Genomic DNA, 19,778 nt, shown 5'->3' on the forward strand with positions numbered 1-19,778 from the left:
CTGTTACTGTTGATTTTGTAGCTGTAGTAGTCACCTATTTTTGTTGGCCTGTTATCATTGTTGCTGTAGTGGTGGTAGTGGTGTCAGCAAAATTGGGGAACTCATTTCTCTCTTTTGTTGTGAGCAGAAAGCCTTGAAGTAGTTTGTTTCCTGGACAGGTGACATCTTGGCTTTCTGCCCTCAACAGTCATGTGAAGCTTTGTGCCATCTTGTAGGCTTATGTAGACTGGGATAGCTTCAACACTTTCCTACGCAGCTTGTATTAGTACCTGCATCTCCTGTCCTAACCAGTTTTGCTTGTGTGTCTTCTGTATTTGCAGAATCATGGTTTTCTCTTCTATGTCAAGGAGAATTGCAGCTACTAACCAGCAGATGTTTATCCCTGGAGGGGATGTTAAATATTCTAATTCTGAATACTCATTGACCAAGGTAGATGGGGATGAGAATGAGTTTGTTACTCATTAAGGTAGCTGTCAAATTATTTTTAGCCTTCTCCTCTGAGACAAATCTCACCTTGACAGTCCTATATTTCTTCCCCCTGGCTACATAAGTTTGCTTTTTCAAACTGGTTTTAAGCATTTCTCTATTTGCTTCTGTGTTGCCTGCTCTAATTTCCTACTTTTGTCTTCAATTGTAAAACTGTCAATATGTAAAACTGTCTGCAAATTAAGTTCTTGTTGGACAGTTCTAGGAATGTTTAATGTCACATTTTTCTCATATTTCTCCAACATGCATTTCACACACTTGAATTCATTTTTGTCTATAAAAATGTCTTCTCTTACTTCTCTGATAGCTCTCATAAAGTTGAACTCACCTCAATTGGATTTGCATGCCTTGTTTTTGTTGTTGTCTTCTTCGTTAGTGATGTTATTGTTGGTAGTAGTAGTGGTGGTGGACCTGCTACTGCCACCAATGGTGGCAGTGTTCTTATTTGTGTTGTCACATTTTATCATTGATTTCTTTTGTTCCTGCTATAGTGAAGGGCAGTGTAAAATGAAAGCAATGGAAAATTGCTTTCATAGGCCTGACACGCCCTATTGTTCTTGTTGTTGTTGCTATTGCTACAGCGGTCACTGTCTTTTACAACTTGGCTGTTCTCTTATTCTGGATGACTGGTTGTTCCTTTCAATGGATGGACAATTCTTGTTCACCATCTTTGTTTTTTAGCGAAAAAATGAGGGGTATCTTAGCCCATACACTAAAATAGTCTCTTGGGGCTATGGATGGAGAAGAACTAACCAGTTTCCCAAGGTCCTTGATAATTTAACTAAGTAACGTTAACAGATGTACAATGGAGCGACATGAACACATGTCAATAGATGAACAACAATGACAACAAAAATAAAAGATTTATTGGAGAAATAAAATATAAGAGTCAGGTTAGAGAAATGCATTAAAGCAACATTAAAGAGAGATAAGAGAATTAGACCAAGCACAACATACAAATACTCGGCAATCATTGAACTAGACAGTGTAGAACACACACAAATGAAAGAAAAGACTGAGAAAGAAAGTTACAGGTAGATTAATATTTAAAACAGGACTAAATGCGAAAAATATGTAATACACATCAATACTCTAGTTGTCCCCTACAATAAATTACAGTTATATTCTCAAGTGGATGCTAAACAAAACTAAGCAAAATTAGGCAAGAAAACAAGGATAATAATAACTGTATTTAGAATATGCCAATCAAGGACTAGAAAAATATCCTGTAAAGAATAATGGAAAAGTAATACAAATAACTACAAATCAAGAACAAAATAAATATAAAGCTATTTTCAGTCTTTAATGAAACCAACAAATACCAAGCAGAAAAAATGAAGAAAAGAGAGAAACAGCAAAATAAGATTATAAAAAGGTTACAATCCAAGTTAGAAATGGGGCTACAGAATGTCATGATAAGTAAAAAAAAGCCCTATATGGCCACATCTGCAAAGACTGAACAAGATGGAAGTAGACAGGACAATTTTGTGATATGGGCTTAGGAGTGTAGGGCTCAAAGATGAGACATATGAGTTTTTGGAAGCAGCACAGGATCAAAGAGAAACAGCCAAACACATATAATGAATAAGTAAAGGCAGAATATGTCGAAAAAGAAGGAAGAATTAACCACACTGGATAGCCACTTCTAAGTAAGAAAGAATACATTTGCAGGTATGAAAAAGTTAATATTTGTCATCATTATGAAATACTAACAGAAAAGAAAGGGAAAAAATTCTTTGAGAATGAGAAAGTGGCCATACTCTGGGATATGCCTCTACATACTTTTTATATCCTTAAAATATTTGGATATATAATTTGATGAAGCAATGGTAAAAATCAATGTCTTCACAACATGCTTTTTATTTTTACTCATCACAAAGGCAAAATTTAAAAACACCCTCTGATGTCAACGATAAAACATCTTTTAAACACATAGGTGTGTTAATGTCTATCACTACAACATCTTCCCTTTTGAGATTGACTTTTGTTGGAAGTGAATTTTTTTTTTCTACACCACATCTCCCTTTCTGAGATTTACTTCCATTTGAAACTGAATATTTTCCCTTTTTGGAACTACCGCCAACAATTTTGTATGTTTTCTTTTTCTTGTACTGTTACACCTTCGTTCAACGATTTCTTGTGGAGTTGGCACATCAAAAATATTGTAGAGAACTTCCATGGGTACTTCTTTCCTCATAACCCTTTCTTCAGCAAATCTTCTTTTCAGTTGATTTATGTGTCTTTTATGTTCCCATTTCAAACCTTTCACCATGTACATCATTTTACCAACCAGTTTTATTATTTTGCTGTCTTCTCAACCTTCTTTTCCATTTCTATACACTCTGAAAGACACCTTATCACCAGTTTTAAAATACTTGGTCGTATTTTGAGTGTTTTCCCTAGTTTTCATTTTTCTTCCAGGTAATAATTGACCTAATTTTTCTTGCAAACATCATTTCAACTGGCGACTTGCCTGAAATGGTATTAGGGTTTGGCATTACCCAGTAAACTCTCAGGAATTGTGTCAATGCTACATCAGTCACTAACTCATTTCTGGATATCTTTAGTGCCCTTTTGAACATGTCCACAAAGTGTCCAGCTTGTCTGTTCAATCTTGGATGATACGGAGCAATAATGATATATTCAATTGAGTACATCTTGCAAAATTCTTAAATTCATCCGCCGTAAATTGTGTACTGTTATTGGAGAATATGGTATCCATGACACCATACCTTGCAAAAAGCTCGTGTAGAAATTCATCTGTTACCATGGAGGTCAGTTTTCTACATTTACACATTTCTGGCCATTTTGTAAAGCTATTTACCATTATTAGATAATATAATCGTTTTAATGGTCCTGTGAAGTTTACGTGTAGCCTGGTCCATGGAATATTGGTCTTGGGCCAAGGTTGAAATTTTATAGGTGGTGATTACGCTGCAAGAGCACAACCTCTGCAGGATTTTACCAACTTCTCAATGTCTAGATCCATTTTCGGCCAGTAAACATAACTCCTCATAAGCAACTTCATCCTAGAAATTCCCGGCTGTCCTTTGTGGAATGCCTTTAACATTCGATTTTGTTGTAAGGCAGGCATTTGACCCTCTATGCATACATAAACACATTATCACATATCGAACGCAAATTCAAAACTGTGTTATGTCCAGCTACATGTATTTTGTTAATTGTTTCTTCTGATCTCACTATTTTTCGTTTTTATGATAAACTCATTTTTATGATAAAATCACTGCCCCAATATCACTTTCACTAGCATCTGATGCCACTACTATTTTTGAATTCAGGTTAAAATGTTCTTAATTTCTTCAAAAGCTTTTTGGCATTTGTCCACTTAATGTCTTTTTTTAACAAGTTATTCAGAGATGCTCTTAAATCATGCATATTCGGTATATATACTTGGTAGTAATTTTCAAGCCCCTTGTAACACTGTAATGTTTATTGCACTCACCCTAGACAGGTCTGATCTGTGTCTATTTTCATTGATAATCTGCCCCAGATATTTTATTCTTGGCATAAAAAATTCACACTTTTCCTCATTGAGCTTAAACCCATATTCTTTTATTTTTTTAAATATCTTTTTAACATGCTCAGCATGCTAACCCCAAGATTCACTTTTAGGAGTATGTTGTCAAGGTAAGCTATAGTGAAATCTGAACCTGCAAGCATAGTGTCCATAACTTGTTGGAAAATGCCAGGTGCTACCTTTATATCAAAAGGAAGTCAATTAAATTTTAAACAACTCTTTATAAGTATTTACTGTCAATAATTTTGAACATTCCTCATCAACTTTTACCTGCAAGTGTGCTTCAGAAAGGACCAACTTTGAAAAAATCTTCCTCCATTCAACTTTGTAAAAATTTCCTCTGGACTTGGTAATGGCATCAAACATTTGTTTAAACTTGTTGAAAAAATCAGTGCATACTTAGATTTTATTATTTTTTTTCATAACATAAACTGTTGGGGATGCCTATTTTGTGTAATCAGTTTTTTCAATAATGCCAAACTTTTCAAGTCTATCCAATTCTTCATTTACTTGTTTCAACGCTGCAAATGGTGCAGTTCATTTTGGTTTAAATACCAGTATAGCATTTTCTTTCACTTGAAAATTCACCTCTGTTTTGGTGCAAAGATCCAATTCATTAGAAAAAACTTAGGGAAAAATTGTTTTAAATTCTTTTTTTGAATCCTCCAAAGCCTTTGTACTGGTGGAAGAACCATTCACATTTTGACAAAAAATATTTATGGGGAGGTTCCATAAGTCAAATAATTCCATTCAATCTGTTCCAAATAAATTTGTTGTATTTTTCAACACAAAAACTTTGACTTTCAAGGTTTTTCCATAAAATGTAGCATCACTTATCATTTCGCTCATAAAATGCCATTTTTTTCCTGCAACACCTCGTGCAATTTTCAAAGATTCCTTTAATCTAGGTTTCCCTATTTTTATCCATGTATCTGTAATAATTATCATGGTATCACTGCCTGTATCCAAATGTAACTTGATATTAACATTATTCAATTTTATGGACACGAATTTTCTTTATTATTTACATTATTTACATTTGACTGATATTTGTCCCCATCTTGTTTGTTGTTAACACGTTTGTGCTGATATACCCTCCAGCCTTCATCAGTTGTCAAACCTGGGTTCTCATTCCTAAGGTATTTTTTGATGTTGTTGTTATTATTATTATTATTATTATTATTATTATTATTATTATTATTCAGGTCACTGCCTGGAATTGAACTCGGAATCTTGGGGTTAGTAGCCCGCACTCTTAACCATTACGCCATATTCCCACAGATATTTTTCTTTAGGTCTTAGGCCAAAGTTGACCCTTTTTTTTTTTGATTCACTATACAATGTGAGTTTGTATGTCCAATTTTTCCACACTCAAAACATTTAAGATTTTTAAAAGAAGAGCTACTCTTAAAATGTAAACCTCCGCACCCCTAGCATAGATTTGGTCTTGATGTTTGTTTTCCTTTTTCCTTATCTGTTTTAGGTCAACACGCATGTATGTGAGAGCAATCTTTTTCTTCAATTTTATCCACATCATGTCTTAAATTTATAATCTTCTAGCATTCTTCAGCCACTGCCTGTAAAGTTAATTTTTGGTCCTGTTCTAATGTATATCAACATCTTTGCTTGCAGTTAGCCCTTAAACAAAAATTAGACAAGTCTGGGATTAATTCATTCAATTTGAATTTTTCCCTAGTTTTCATTTTTCTTCCAGGTAATAACTGACCTAATTTTTCTTGCAAATAATCATTTCAGCAGACGACTTGCCTGAAAAGGTATTAAAGTTTGGCATTACACAGTAAACTCCCAGGAATTGTGTCAATGCTATATCAGCCACTAACTCATTTCTGGATATCTTTAGTGCCCTTTTGAACGTGTCCCAGGATAGGAGGCGAAATCTTCATCATCTTTTTTTAACTAAATTTAAACACTGCCAGTGAGTATTGAACAGGGAACTTCTTTCACTGAAAATTTTTGATAAAAAATTGTTTCATTGAAACAAATCTCACCTGGTTTCTGTGACAGAATATAATTATAGTATTTTTCATGTTCGGCAGGGGATAACTTTCTTAAAAGTAGTCGCACCTGCTTCTTGTCATTCCAAATTTTACATTCTTCTTTGAAGATTTCTTCATATCTTCTAAAATATGCAGAAAATTAGTATATCCTGGGTTATAAATAAATTCTCCAATTGAGTTTGCTATGCTGTCTGGTGAGAACAAACCTGAAGTATTTTCAGACTTCTTCAACATTAATTCCAGAAACTGTTTGTATTGTTGTTGTTGCTGTTGAAGTTGCTGCTGTTGATGTTGCTGTTGCTCTTGAAGGTGTAAATGTTACAACTGCACCTCGCAAGCCAATAAGTTTTCCATGTTAATGATTTTTATTTTTGATTTTGTACCAAAAAAATTCTAATGTCCAACACAAGTTTCAAATATCTCGTTACCACTTTTATATCCTTAAGACTTTTGGATATATAATTTAATAAAGTAGAGGTAAAAACCAATGTCTTCACAAGATGGACTTTTCATTTTTACTCACCAAAAACACAAGATTATAAAATGCCCTCTGATGTCATCAACAGTATAACAATCTGAGTCCATCTTTTAAACACACAGGTGTGTTAATGTCTATCATCATAACAGTATGAAATACTAACAGAAAAAAAAAGGAAAAAGGTCTTTGAGAATGAAAAAGTGACAATACTCTAGAATATGCCTCTACATACTGCAGGGAAATTAAGGATAATCAACCAGATACTGTTATCAAGGGTTACTAGGAAAAGAAATGTCTCCCAATCGAAGCATCAGCATCAACAGATGATATTGCATCTCTCAGAGAAATGGCAAATTATCCAAATATTAAAGAATGGGAAACAGATAACATGAATCTATTCTCCTTTCTTTGAGCTCCCTACTCCTGATGGAGTTGTAGGGACATCATTTTGATACATGGTGTGTCTTAAGCTTTTATACCTAGCAAAACTTCTCTTCTTTAAGGTCTGAACAAAGAGAGAAAGAGATTTTTAAAAAATGGGTAAGGAAGAGAAAAAAAGAATTGATCTTGGTTCTCCATTTACTGATCTGGAAAAGATGAAAGGCAAAGCTGTCTGTAATAAGATTTGAACTGAGTACAAAGAGCCAGACGGAATATCACAGAATACTCTACCCAACACTACCTTATTGTATTAATTTCTCTGGTAAATCTTCTATTATTATTACTGTTATTGCTGGTAGAATTAGCACACTGGGCAAAATACTTTGTGGCATTTCGTCTGTCTTTACGTTCTGAGTTCAAATTCTGCCAAGGTCGATTTTGCCTTTCACCCTTTCGGGGTCAATAAATTAAGTACCAGTGAAACATTGGGGTTCAACATAATCAACTAGTCCCTTTTCCACAAAATTTCAAGCATTGTGCCTTCAGTAGAACAGCTTATTCCTAAGGTTGCTCATTCCTAAGGTTGATCCACCAATTTGTGGTCAAAGCTTGGTCTTGCAATACCAGTATAGTGCTCTCAGTCTCTTTCTTCAGCCAATCCCACCTATGTTTTTCCAGCAACTTCTGTTGGGGCTACATTGCATTGTGTAATGCTTCTTCATGTCTTTTTTGTACTTTTTCCTTTGTTTTTCCTTTTTTTCTTTTCTACTCCTATTTTTTCATACCTACTCCATAATTGCTGACACTTAACTATTTTTCAAGTAATGGTTATCTTATTCTACATGTCTTCAATGTTGTGAAGCTAGCAAACAACTTGTTGACATCAGTATCAGCACTGCTCTTAGACCCAGACTAACTAATACCTTTTGTGAGGAATTTTATTGGAGAAAAACTCTAAAGCTAGTAGTATCATAATCTTCAAAGTTGTGTCTACTTTTCCCTGTAGTGTGAGTTGACTTGATTTTCACAATTTGTGTCAGTTCTTATTTGAAGTTATTACCTTCATAGATAAGTCAGAGGATCTACACTCATTTATACATTTCCTTTTTGGCTAAGATTTTGTGACTTGATGCCCTTTCCATTGTTAAATGTTTTATATAATGTACTGGGTGCATTTTATCATGGCACCAGCAGTAGAGAATTTGTCATCGCTTCAACAAGGCTAAAGTGTCTTCTTGATACAGCTTTGTCTTAGCTCATCTACCAACCATTTTATACAGTGTACTGGGTGCATTTTATCATGACACCAGCATTTTAGAGGTTAGCTTGTACCTTGTAAGACTAAAGAGTCCCTCCATGCATCTTGACCAAAAAAGGTATATAGAACGGAGAATGATGACCAAAGAACAAGGATGGATGGGTGAACAGAACAAGAGTGTGATGGTAGAATTAGAGTGATAGGGATGAGAAGGTTGTAGAGAGAGGAATGAATAATAATAGAGGAGGACTACAGTAAGAGAGAGTAGTGCATGTCGATAATGAGTGGCCAGGGGAGGAGGATTGACTAGCTGTACAGAGAGCATGATAGTAGCATGTATCAGGTACAAACAGATCTTGTGCAACCCTTTATGCATAGGCTTCATGTTGGCTGACATAGATAAAGTGTTAAGGATGGTGGTTGGGTGGATTGAATATGCATCAGTCCAATCATTAGGCTCTGTCACTGTCTCACATTGTTGCATTCTTCTTAACTCATATAAAGCCTGTCATTATTTCACAAAGAGGTACCTTTATTGGCTTAAGAGGCTCCTATATTGGCTCATCTAATGATTTGTCTCTCCCCTAATAATCTTCATACAGGATCTCTCACTTAGTCAACATTTTGCTGTAGTTATGTTAGTTTAGGACAAATTGGACAAAACCCATTTCATTGAATATCGTCATCATCATCATCATTTAATGTCTGTTCTCCATACTGGCTTAGGTTGGATGGTTTGACAGGGGCTAGATAGCTCCCCAGCTGTCCAGACTCTAATTGTCTGTTGTGGCATGATTTCCAAAACTGGATGCCCTTCCTAATACCAACCACTTTAAAGTGTGTACTGGGCGCTTTATATGTACCACTGGCATGGGTATGTTTATGCAGCACCAGCATGAGTGCATTTTATGTGACACCAACACCTGTAAAGGACAAGTCTGTGTGTATGGATGACAGCAATTTCATTTAGCTTGATGCATCTTTTCAAGTACAGCAAATCACCACAACTCCCGATCCCTTGCCATTTCCTGTGTCAGGTCCAGCAACTGAAAATCCTTTCTCACCACTTTGTCCCACATATTCTTGGGATTACTCCTTCCACAGGTTCCTTCCACAATTAGAGATTGATACTTCTTTATGCAGCTGTCCTCGTCCATAAGCATCACATGACCAAACCAGTGCAGTCTTCTCTCTTGCATACAACATCTGATACCTTTTATATCCAGTTTTCCCCTTAAATCTGTTGCAGTCTGCCATGTGTACACATTGATATTACCCATCCATTTGAACATGCTAGCTTTATTTCTTTCAATCCTTCACAAGTCTTCTGTAGTCAGAGCCCATGTTTCACTGCCATGTAGCACAGGCATCACACAATATACTTTTCACTCTGAGGAAGAGGCCCTTAGTTACCAACAAAGGTAGAAGCTCTCTGAACTTTTCCCAGCCTGTTCTTATTGTAGCAACTACACTTACAGAACTTCCTCCTCCACTGCTTACTTGGTCACCTAGCTAATGGAAACCATATGCTACTTCAAAGGATCCCCCTAAACATTTGAGGGAGTCTACTTGCTGTAAATTCTTAGTGTTTATTGTAGCTGCACATCTTTCACACTCAAAGACTACTTTTTCTGTTAACCTTCCTGTGATACATCTACACCTCTTAAGTGTCCATAGCTTGTACAACGTATGAAGTTTCTATCAACTCCCTTCTTACATATCAAGCAGGACCATCTCCCTGAAGGGATTTGTGATTTGTCCATTTTCCTACTTTGATTTTTGCTAAATTAACTCTTAGGCCCTTAGAGTCCAGGCATTGCTTCCATACCTAAAATCTCTTTTCTAGATCAAGTAGTCATTCAGCTATAAGAACAAGGTCATCAGCATAGAGGAGCTCCCAGGGGCAGCTAGTCTTGAATTCTTTTGTTAAGGCCTGGAGAACTAAAATGAACAAGAGCAGGGAGAGAACTGATCCTTGGTGAACTCCCATCTGTACATTGAATTCATTACTATACTCATTGCCAATCTTCACCTTATGGCCAGCATCCCTGTACATGGCTTGTACAGCTCTCACTAACCACTCATCTATCCCTAGCTCCTGCATGACCACCAGAGAGGGGAGTAGGAGACCATGTCAGAGGTTTTCTCCATGTCAACAAAAGCCAAAGACAAAGGTTTATTTTTGGCTAAATATTTCCCCTGAAGTTGCCTAACCATGAGTATAGCATCACTCATGCTTCTACCTGGCACAAATTCAAACATCTGATTTATACTAACTCTCTTCCAACTTAATTGAGCTATGACCCTTTATGTGACTTTCAACACCTTATCCAGCTATTTGATAGCTCTGTAATTATTTCTGTCTAAGGCATCACCTTTGCTTTTGTAGCATTGGGTATGACTTCCTCGTGGACAACTGGATTAATTATAAAGGTGACTAAGCTATATTCCACTTAGCCAGATATTTGAAGCATCTCAATGGCGATTCCTGATGGACAGGGGAGGGGGCTCTCCTTGTCTTCATATCCTTAATTGCTTCATCTACCAAGCTACTATCGATTCAGATAGCTAGTCCCTCAGTAGGCAGATTCTCCTTCTCCCATGCATTCTCTACATTTAGCTACCTTTTATAATGTCATTTTCAGGCCTCTTTTTTTGCAGAATCCAAGGGCTGTAAAAAATTAATTGCAATATATTGGTCCAATTAATTGATTGGAGTCGTACTGCCAATTAAATAATTGATTGCTATCATATCAATTAATTGCAGTTACTTGCAACATTGTCAGCGAAAGTTTTTCAAATGGCTCATACTTCATTCAACGTTCAAATACAAATACAGCGTTCTATTATTATTTAAGATATTGTGTTGATGCTTTGTTCTGATTGCTGAGAACGATTCACACATTCTGTTGTGCTTAGGAATTGACTATTATGTTTGTTGTCAAGTGTTGATGCTTGATTCAGACTGTTGAGAATGTTACACATTTTATCATGCTTGGGAATTGGCTATTGTGTATCTTGTCAAATAACCAATGTCAAGTGTTGATGCTTGGTTAGGACTGCTAAGAATGATTCACACATTCTGTTGTTTGGGAACTGGCTATTGTGTATGTTGTCAAATAATCGCTGTTGAGTGATTCTTGGTTCTGACTGCGAGAATGATTCACACATTTTGTCTTCAAGTCATCAAATCGTAACTTCGCCTGCAACATGGTTGTATCTTGAATTTCGCTCCATCATATTAACTGAATCAGACTTTCATCAGCAGAGTGGCAAAATACCTTCTATTTTAAACTGTGGCAAAATATCTTCTATTTTAAATTGCGGAAAAATATCTTTTATCTTAAACTAACCCATGCCGTGTGAAAACAAGCAAATCATTAGAAAATATTTTAACTAAACAGACAGTGGACAGTGGAAATGCAAGTGTGGAAAAAAGTTGACCCGAAAAAAAGGAACTGGATGGACAACTCTTATGAATCATATAAAAAGCCAGCATCTAGAGTATTCTACTACACAAACAACTGGACAACCATCCTTATTGAGTTTTCTTTCACCATGAAGTAGTTTGGTCAGTCGCTCGGTCTTAAATGTTTATGGTTGGATTTTCCCTTACTAAAGACCCACTGACTCATAAATACACAAACTTAGAAAGTATGACAAATGTGACCTTAAAGAAATACATGGAGAAACTTACTCAAGAAGTGGAAAAGAAAATATCTGATGAACTTCCAAGTAAATTTTCAATGGTAATCGATGGTTGGACTAAGGGTTCGCCACATTTCATTGAACTTTTTGCATTTAATTCATGCAATTATCAAAATTACTATTATACTATTTTGGCATTGTATTGTATTGTTGGTAAGGGAAGCATCATTCACTGCTTCTAATTATGTCAAATTTATAGAGTATGTGTTAAGTATTCTCTTTCTTTTTCTCTTTTACTTGTTTCAGTCATTTGACTGTGACCATGCTGGAGCACTGCCTTTGGTCGAGCAAATCGACCCCAGGACTTATTCTTTGTAAGCCTAGTACTTATTCTATCGGTCTCTTTTGCCGAACTGCTAAGTTACAGGGACATAAGCACACCAGCATTGGTTGTCAAGCAATGTTGGGGGGCACAAACACAGACACACAAACATATACACATATGTACATATATATATATATATATAAACATATATACGATGAGCTTCTTTCAGTTTCTGTCTACCAAATCCACTCACAAGCCTTTGGTCGGCCCGAGGTTATAGTAGAAGACACTTGCCCAAGTACCATGCAGTGGGACTGAACTCAGAACCATGTGGTTGGTAAGCAAGCTACTTACCACACAGCCACTGCTATGCCTATCTATAACAAAAATGTTTAAATGTTGTAGCTATTACCAGAGATAATAGTGAAGTGAACAAATCTATAGCAAATTTATGTAGAATACCATTAATTGGATGGTGCCTCTCATAAATTCAATCTAGCTGAAGTTCTATTTGATAAAATTAATATGTTGATGGGCAAGCTAAAATCATCAAAACTTGCGGGTAAACTTCAGGGAAAAATGCCTTTACAACCTATACAAAGAAATAAAACCTGTTGGTCCACTACTTATGACATGATTGAGAGGTACCTCCAACTCAAGCTTTTCAAGGTGATCCAAAGCTGGTTGGTTATCTGTTGACTCCACATGATCTGAATGATCTGCAGAGTCTAAAAGACAATTTAGGAAAGTTACACTCAATAACAGTTATCTTGCAAAGAACAGAAATAGATTTGGGAGATGCTTGAATTCTTTTTGATGAAATTCTTGCATTGTATCCTTACAAGGGGTTCAAAAAATATTTGCTTCCATCGGCAGCCATTGTGCACAGCCTGAATTTGGAAGTGGAGTTGTGAAAATTTTACAACATGTAGAAGCAGAGCCAACTGCAGATGAAGTGGCTGCTCTCCATCAGCTGAAAGTGGTGACAGACATGTCACAACAGTCTGATTTACCTGTAGATGATGATTTTGCTTCAATTTGAAAAACCACAAAAAAGATAAATTTTACCTCTGCAATATTTGAACTGTAGATTTTTGTTACTTCAGCTCTGCAGGTTATGCAGTTAATGATTAAAAATGCAATTATTTCTAAAAGTCAATTGAGCTTTCTGGGATGAAGACCTAGTTTCAGAAATCTGCAATCGTTCATGACCTTTTGCTATATTAGAACATTTTAACTGTGCTACTCGTTTGAGAAACTCTTTCAATTAAAGATCTTCAATTTATTTGTTATTCAGCTACTGTACAATGTAGAGTATACATGTTTGTTCCCTATTCTAAATCAATAAAATTGATCTTTGAACATTTTCTGGTGATAAAGATTTTAGAAACTATAAGACGTGCCTTTTATTTTCCTATTATTTTGGCTCTAATCTAAACTGAAGCTAACACTCCAAAATATATGGTGTTTTTACATTCAGTAAAATAATTGACAATTAATTGGCGTTAATTGGAATAATTGACTGGCCTGTATCCCAATTAAATTTAATTGATTGCTAGGAAAATAATTGATTTATTTACAACCCTTGGCAGAATCACTCACAATTGTTTGTGTTACTTTTAGGTATTGGAAATGCTGTCGTCTACATTCCTTCAATGGTGGTAGTTAGTGAGAAGTTTGACAACCATGCTTCAATGCTCACCATGATTCTCACAGCAGGCCGGCCAGCTGGAGTCTTGTTGTTTCCTATCATCATCAACTTTCTAATGGAAATCTACTTCTGGCAAGGAACATTGCTCATCATCAGTGGGTTCTTGCTCAATATTGTATTGTTTGGCTTGCTGGCCACCTCGCCGATTCTTATTCCTTCTTCAGATGTTCAAAATACAGATGTTCAAAAGAAAACCTGGAATTTCTCTGTGTTAAAAAATACCAAGTTGGTGCTACATAGAGTTTGTACTTTCATTAATTGTCTGTAAAATGCATGTTTGCTTTATGGATTTTTGAATTTTACGATACATTTGCTTTTTTTAATTTTTAATGAGTAAGGTAAAGCTGGCTGTTATCATTGTTGCTGATTAGTTCCAAGTCAATTCTAATTAAATAGACAAATGATCTGAACATTCAAGCAATGGCCATCCTATCTTCTTTCCAGGCAATGCATCAGGGCTGTTATCCGAATTGTGTTAGTCTGCATTTACTTAACACAAGACAGTGTGGTATGAGGAGAATTTTAACTGCTTTTCTGGCTGCACTGACTTGTTGGCCAGTGTGTAGGGGTGAGAAGATAAATGTGTAAGGGAGAGAGACATTTAATGGGGAGAGGGATGACAGGATTAATGCGTAGGGGAGATTTTAATGGGCAGAGGGGACAAAAATGGTGAGTGTGTGTGTGAGTGCATGTGTGTAGAGAGAGGTGAGATATAGCTAGTATGTGTGTATGTATGCGTAGAGCAAAGTGATGGTTAATGAGTATGTAGAAGGCAATGAGTTTGTAGTGGGAGAAAGTTAATATGGGTTTGATGTGAACTGAAGATAAAATAATGATGGTAGAAGGTACCACTGCAACCACACTATATCCTGTTTTGGATTACAATGTCCAATATTGCCTTCCTTTTTAAGTGTGATTTTAGGAAAATTTAATTGCTGTTTTTAGCATATCTAGTAACTAAATGGGGGCTGTCTTGTTGATCCACTGCTTATCTTTTATTTGTTTCAGTCATAGGGGCCATGCTAGGGCAGTGGCTTGAAAGATTCTAGTCAAACAGATCAACCCTAGCTCTTATTTTTATAAACCTGATATTTTGTCTATCAGTCTCTTTTGATGAACTGCTAAGTTCATCAAACCAACACCAGATGACAGGAAGTGGTGGAGGACAAATGCAAACACTCACACATACATATATATATATATATATATGTGTGTGTATTTATTTAGATGACAGGTTTCTGACTATCTGCCCCACTTCTCTCTTACTTCTCTCTGACTGCCAATCTCTCTCTCTCTCTCTCTCTCTCTCTTGCTCCCTCATTGTTTTTTCATTGATAGTTTACCCTTGAGGATGGGCTGTGACCATTGCCTTCAAGGACCCTCTGAAACCACATTGGGTTTGACATGGTTGATGTTCCTGAGAAACTACAAGTTGATGGCTGGAGATAAAACATAGTGGTGAGGTAGCAGTCATTAGAACATTGGACAGAATGTCTGGCAGTATTCATTCCATGTCTCAGCACTCTGAGTTCAAATCTTGCTACAATCACTTTACCTTCTACCCTTTCAGGGTCAACAAATGAAGTACTGAGACTGATGCCTTATCTGTGGTCAAGGTTAGATTCTGCTAAGCTGAAAATGTGATTATTATACTGGCACTTGTACAATTCCATTAGAAATTGAAAGCTCAAGGGTTGACCATGTTTGTTTATGATTTGATTCTTTTCTAGATATGTGCTGTGATTGTCTCCTTTATGCTTTGGAAGGAGACAAGTCCAACAGGACTTTATTAGAGATTGTGAGGTCTGTTTTTTGGAATCAGTGCACATCTGGCATAGCATGTAGCTGAGGTTTGGGAGTGAAAGGCTACTGGTGTAGCATAACACCCTGTAACTTGCTTCCAAAGGTCTGGGTAGATCCTTGAAGAGAAATTGACTGAAGATTTTGGTGAGGATAGGGACTAACTCTCTTTCATGTCTAGAAGGCTATCTTTCTCTTGTTTTTGTGTCTCCCTCTTTTGTTTATCCTTCTCCCTTACTCTTCTCGCTGTCTGTTTCTCTTTTCTATCTATGTGTGTGTGTGTCTCTCTCTCTCTCTCCTTTCTATACCTCTCTTTTCTATGTCTGTCTATCTTGTTTTCTTTGTCTTTCTTTTGTCTGTTTTCAATCTGATCTTTGAATGTCTGGCCATCAGCATACAAATAACAAAACCTTACTTTTGAAGATTACATGTTTAAAACCCCTATTTTCACTGACTGACCCATATCCTCTTGTTGGTAGGTATGTGCTGACAATGCTGAGTCTAAGCATCATGAACAGTACCCTCAGTGCTGTTGTTGTCATCATGATAGATTTCTTCATGGAGCGTGGTTATAGCAAAGGTAAAGCTGTCTTTCTCTTAAGTGCCCAGTCCTTTGCAGCACTTTTAGCAAGGTTTGTAATTATTTGCAGTTTATTGTCACTTTGTTTCTCTTATTAATTTCTCTCTCTCCTTGTCTATCTATCTATCTATCTGTTTTGTCAGTTTTATTCAACTGTCTCTCTCCTTCCTCCCCCTCTCATTCTCTTCTATCTATCTACCTGTCATCCACCTTCCTCATATCCCTTTCTCTCCTTTCTCCCTCTTTTTTCTATCTTTCACTTTTCTTTCAATTCACTCTCTTTCTCTCTCTCTCTCTCTCTCTCTCTCTCTCTCCAATCCCTCTCTTCCTCTTTCATTTACTTATCTATTTATATATTCATTTGTCTGTCTGTTCTATTTACATCCATCCTACTCTTTTTTTGACATCTTCTGACCTGTCTTCATCATTCCCTTTCCTCTCTCATTCTCTTTATACATTTTCTTTCATCAGCATCTTTTCTTTCACACACATCCCATTTTCTCTCTCATTTCTTACACCCTTTCTACCTCTAGTTTTCTTTTGCTCTCTCTCTCTCTCTTCTCTCTCTCTCTCTCTCTCTTCTCTCTCTCTCTCTCTCTCTCTCTCTCATTATCATATATGAAAGAAAAAAAGTCCTTTGTGTCTCTTAAAAATTGTAGGATCTCCATTGAGTACTGAAATTGTAGACCCTCCACTGAGTATTGTAATTGGGGAGTCAATTATTATAGTTCTCCAGACCATTTCAGAGGAACTTCTGTTTGTCAATGTATAATAAGTGAATGCAACTTGTGGAAGTGAGAGAATAATGAAGACATAGAGAAAATTGGTGAAGATTGATTTCCAGAGGCCAAGCATTATAAAGACAAGAAAGGATCACATTAAATGGTAAAATGCTGTGCCAGGGATACATGCCCAACCTATACAACCATGGAAAATCAGATGTAAAAGGATGATGATGATGTTGGTAATGAGAAAGAGCCCCTATTATCACTCCAGCTTTCTCTCATCATACCACTGTGTAATGAGTTCCACTTTGGATTTTTCTTTTGCTGTCCAAATGCTCCCTCCCTAATATTACTCCCACCTCTATTACTTATTGTTGACATCTCTCTCTCTCTCTCTCTCTCTCTCTCTCTCTCTTCTCTTTATACATTTTCTTTCATCAGCATCTTTTCTTTCACACACATCCCATTTTCTCTCTCATTTCTTACACCCTTTCTACCTCTAGTTTTCTTTTGCTCTCTCTCTCTCTCTCTCTCTCTCTCTCTCTCTCTCATTATCATATATGAAAGAAAAAAAGTCCTTTGTGTCTCTTAAAAATTGTAGGATCTCCATTGAGTACTGAAATTGTAGACCCTCCACTGAGTATTGTAATTGGGGAGTCAATTATTATAGTTCTCCAGACCATTTCAGAGGAAACTTCTGTTTGTCAATGTATAATAAGTGAATGCAACTTGTGGAAGTGAGAGAATAATGAAGACATAGAGAAAATTGGTGAAGATTGATTTCCAGAGGCCAAGCATTATAAAGACAAGAAAGGATCACATTAAATGGTAAAATGCTGTGCCAGGGAATACATGCCCAACCTATACAACCATGGAAAATCAGATGTAAAAGGATGATGATGATGTTGGTAATGAGAAAGAGCCCCTATTATCACTCCAGCTTTCTCTCATCATACCACTGTGTAATGAGTTCCACTTTGGATTTTTCTTTTGCTGTCCAAATGCTCCCTCCCTAATATTACTCCCACCTCTATTACTTATTGTTGACATCTCTCTCTCTCTCTTCTCTCTCTTTCTCTTTCTTTCTCTCTCTCTCTCACTGAATATGATGATGATCTTCATCATCACATGAAATCTCATCATATAGTTGCCATAAGAAGACTTTTATCAAGATTTTAATTTAAATGTGAACACTTTAGACAGTCAATCTTGATCAAGTATTAAAATGCAAGTCCAAGTTTAGTAATTCAAAAGTCATTTATAATAATGATGATGATAATCAATTGGAAGTACTTATATTTATTCATTCATTTATTTATTCATTGTCTTTCTATTTCCAGGGGTCTGACAGCAGGAATGTCCTTTTTACCAAGCAAATGTCGGCCTCCAGAAATCTTTCTTCTCTTTATTAGTGGAATTGTCTCCAGTACAATACTTTTCTCTTTACCATTTATAAACAATTTCACAGTATTATGTATCATACTAATAATATCAGCTTTATTTGTAGGGATAAGGAACTCTGTTGTTCCAACCCTTTGTTTAAATATTCTTGGCAAAGAACATTATGCAATGGCCTTAGGTTTTTCACAAACTTTTATTGGCCTCGCTTCTATTGTAATGGGATCCCTTGGAGGTGAGTTGAGTATAATTTTGTTCAGCTAGAAATGATTCTCAAAAATTTTTCAATAACCCCACATACACACACACACACATACACATTAACCATCTTATGGAGTGAGATCAATTTATCATACATTATTATAGGTATTTGGAGACAACTGAACCTTATGGTACACAAGAGTTGATAGTGTATGGATTGGTGAAGCCTTTGTCAATGCATGCTGCAACTGAGAAATCAGACATATACTTTCAGTGTTTTCTTTGAAATTATCATAGAGAAATATATAATATATAATGTATAGAATATTTCTGTAGACATATTCTATCTTCTTATAATCTGTTAAATTTAAGTGTTTTCAAGTTTTCAAGAGACCACCAAAATAGGACATAGGCATCAACATCTCTTGTAGATCTGCTCCCTAGAAACATTTGTGGTCACTGGGAAGAGACAGTCTCAAAGTGGTGATCTATGGCATTGCTGTTTATGACTGTTTCCATCATATTTTAGAAGTGAAGGTCACTACATTTTATGTTCTCTCAGTCCTGCTAAAGTATTCTTAGAGTGCTGGATAAATCCCTTTGTAATATTTATTTTAGCCCTTTGCACTCTGAGTTCAAATCCTGCCTTTCATCCTTCTTGGTTTTATAAAATAAAGTATCTGTTGATGATACTTGCTTGGCAGAGCATCAGACAGAATGTCTTGTGATATTTATTCCAGCTCTTTGCATTATGAGTTCAAATTGTACCTGTGGCCTACATGGATGGTAGACTCATTCCATTGCCCAGATTAACACTACCATTTGGCTCAGTGGCACACAATCATGAGGTAATGAGTTTGATTCCTGGACTGAACTGTGTGTTATGTTCTTGAGCAAGACATTTTATTTCATGTTACTCCAGTTCACTCAGCTGTAGAAATGAATTGCAACATGACTGGTGCCAAGCTGTATTGGTCTTTGTCTTTCCCTTGGATAACATCGGTGGCATGGTGAGAGGAGGTTGAACTATACGGCCATTATATTGACGACTGTATCAGTGTGACCTCACTCTCCCATGAACATCTAGACTCCTTCCTCTTTTTTGTCAAATCTTTCCATCCTACCCTCCACTTCTCCTGCACTATCTCTGACGCTTCTGTCTCTTTTCTTGACATTTCAGTCAGCATTCATCACTCCACTCTCACCACCTCCATCCACTACAAACACAAAG

The 19,778-nt window shown here is 36.3% G+C and overlaps 1 protein-coding gene across 3 annotated transcripts in view; it reads left to right on the top strand.

Annotated features, from left to right (window-relative positions):
* The window catches only part of LOC115223966 (monocarboxylate transporter 12-like), a 129,393-nt gene that overhangs the window by 103,517 nt on the left and 6,098 nt on the right, over positions 1-19,778 (top strand). For 2 of the 3 annotated variants that reach the window (XM_029794719.2, XM_036513025.1), the window contains exons 5-7: positions 13,756-14,068; positions 16,123-16,275; positions 18,289-18,581. In XM_029794719.2, coding sequence (XP_029650579.1) covers positions 13,756-14,068; positions 16,123-16,275; positions 18,289-18,581 — 759 coding nt within the window. The remainder of the gene's footprint in view (positions 1-13,755; positions 14,069-16,122; positions 16,276-18,288; positions 18,582-19,778) is intronic. The other variant, XM_036513026.1, reaches the window with a different exon arrangement.

Source organism: Octopus sinensis, linkage group LG24 (genome assembly GCF_006345805.1).
Source record: "Octopus sinensis linkage group LG24, ASM634580v1, whole genome shotgun sequence".
Lineage (NCBI taxonomy): Eukaryota > Metazoa > Mollusca > Cephalopoda > Octopoda > Octopodidae > Octopus > Octopus sinensis.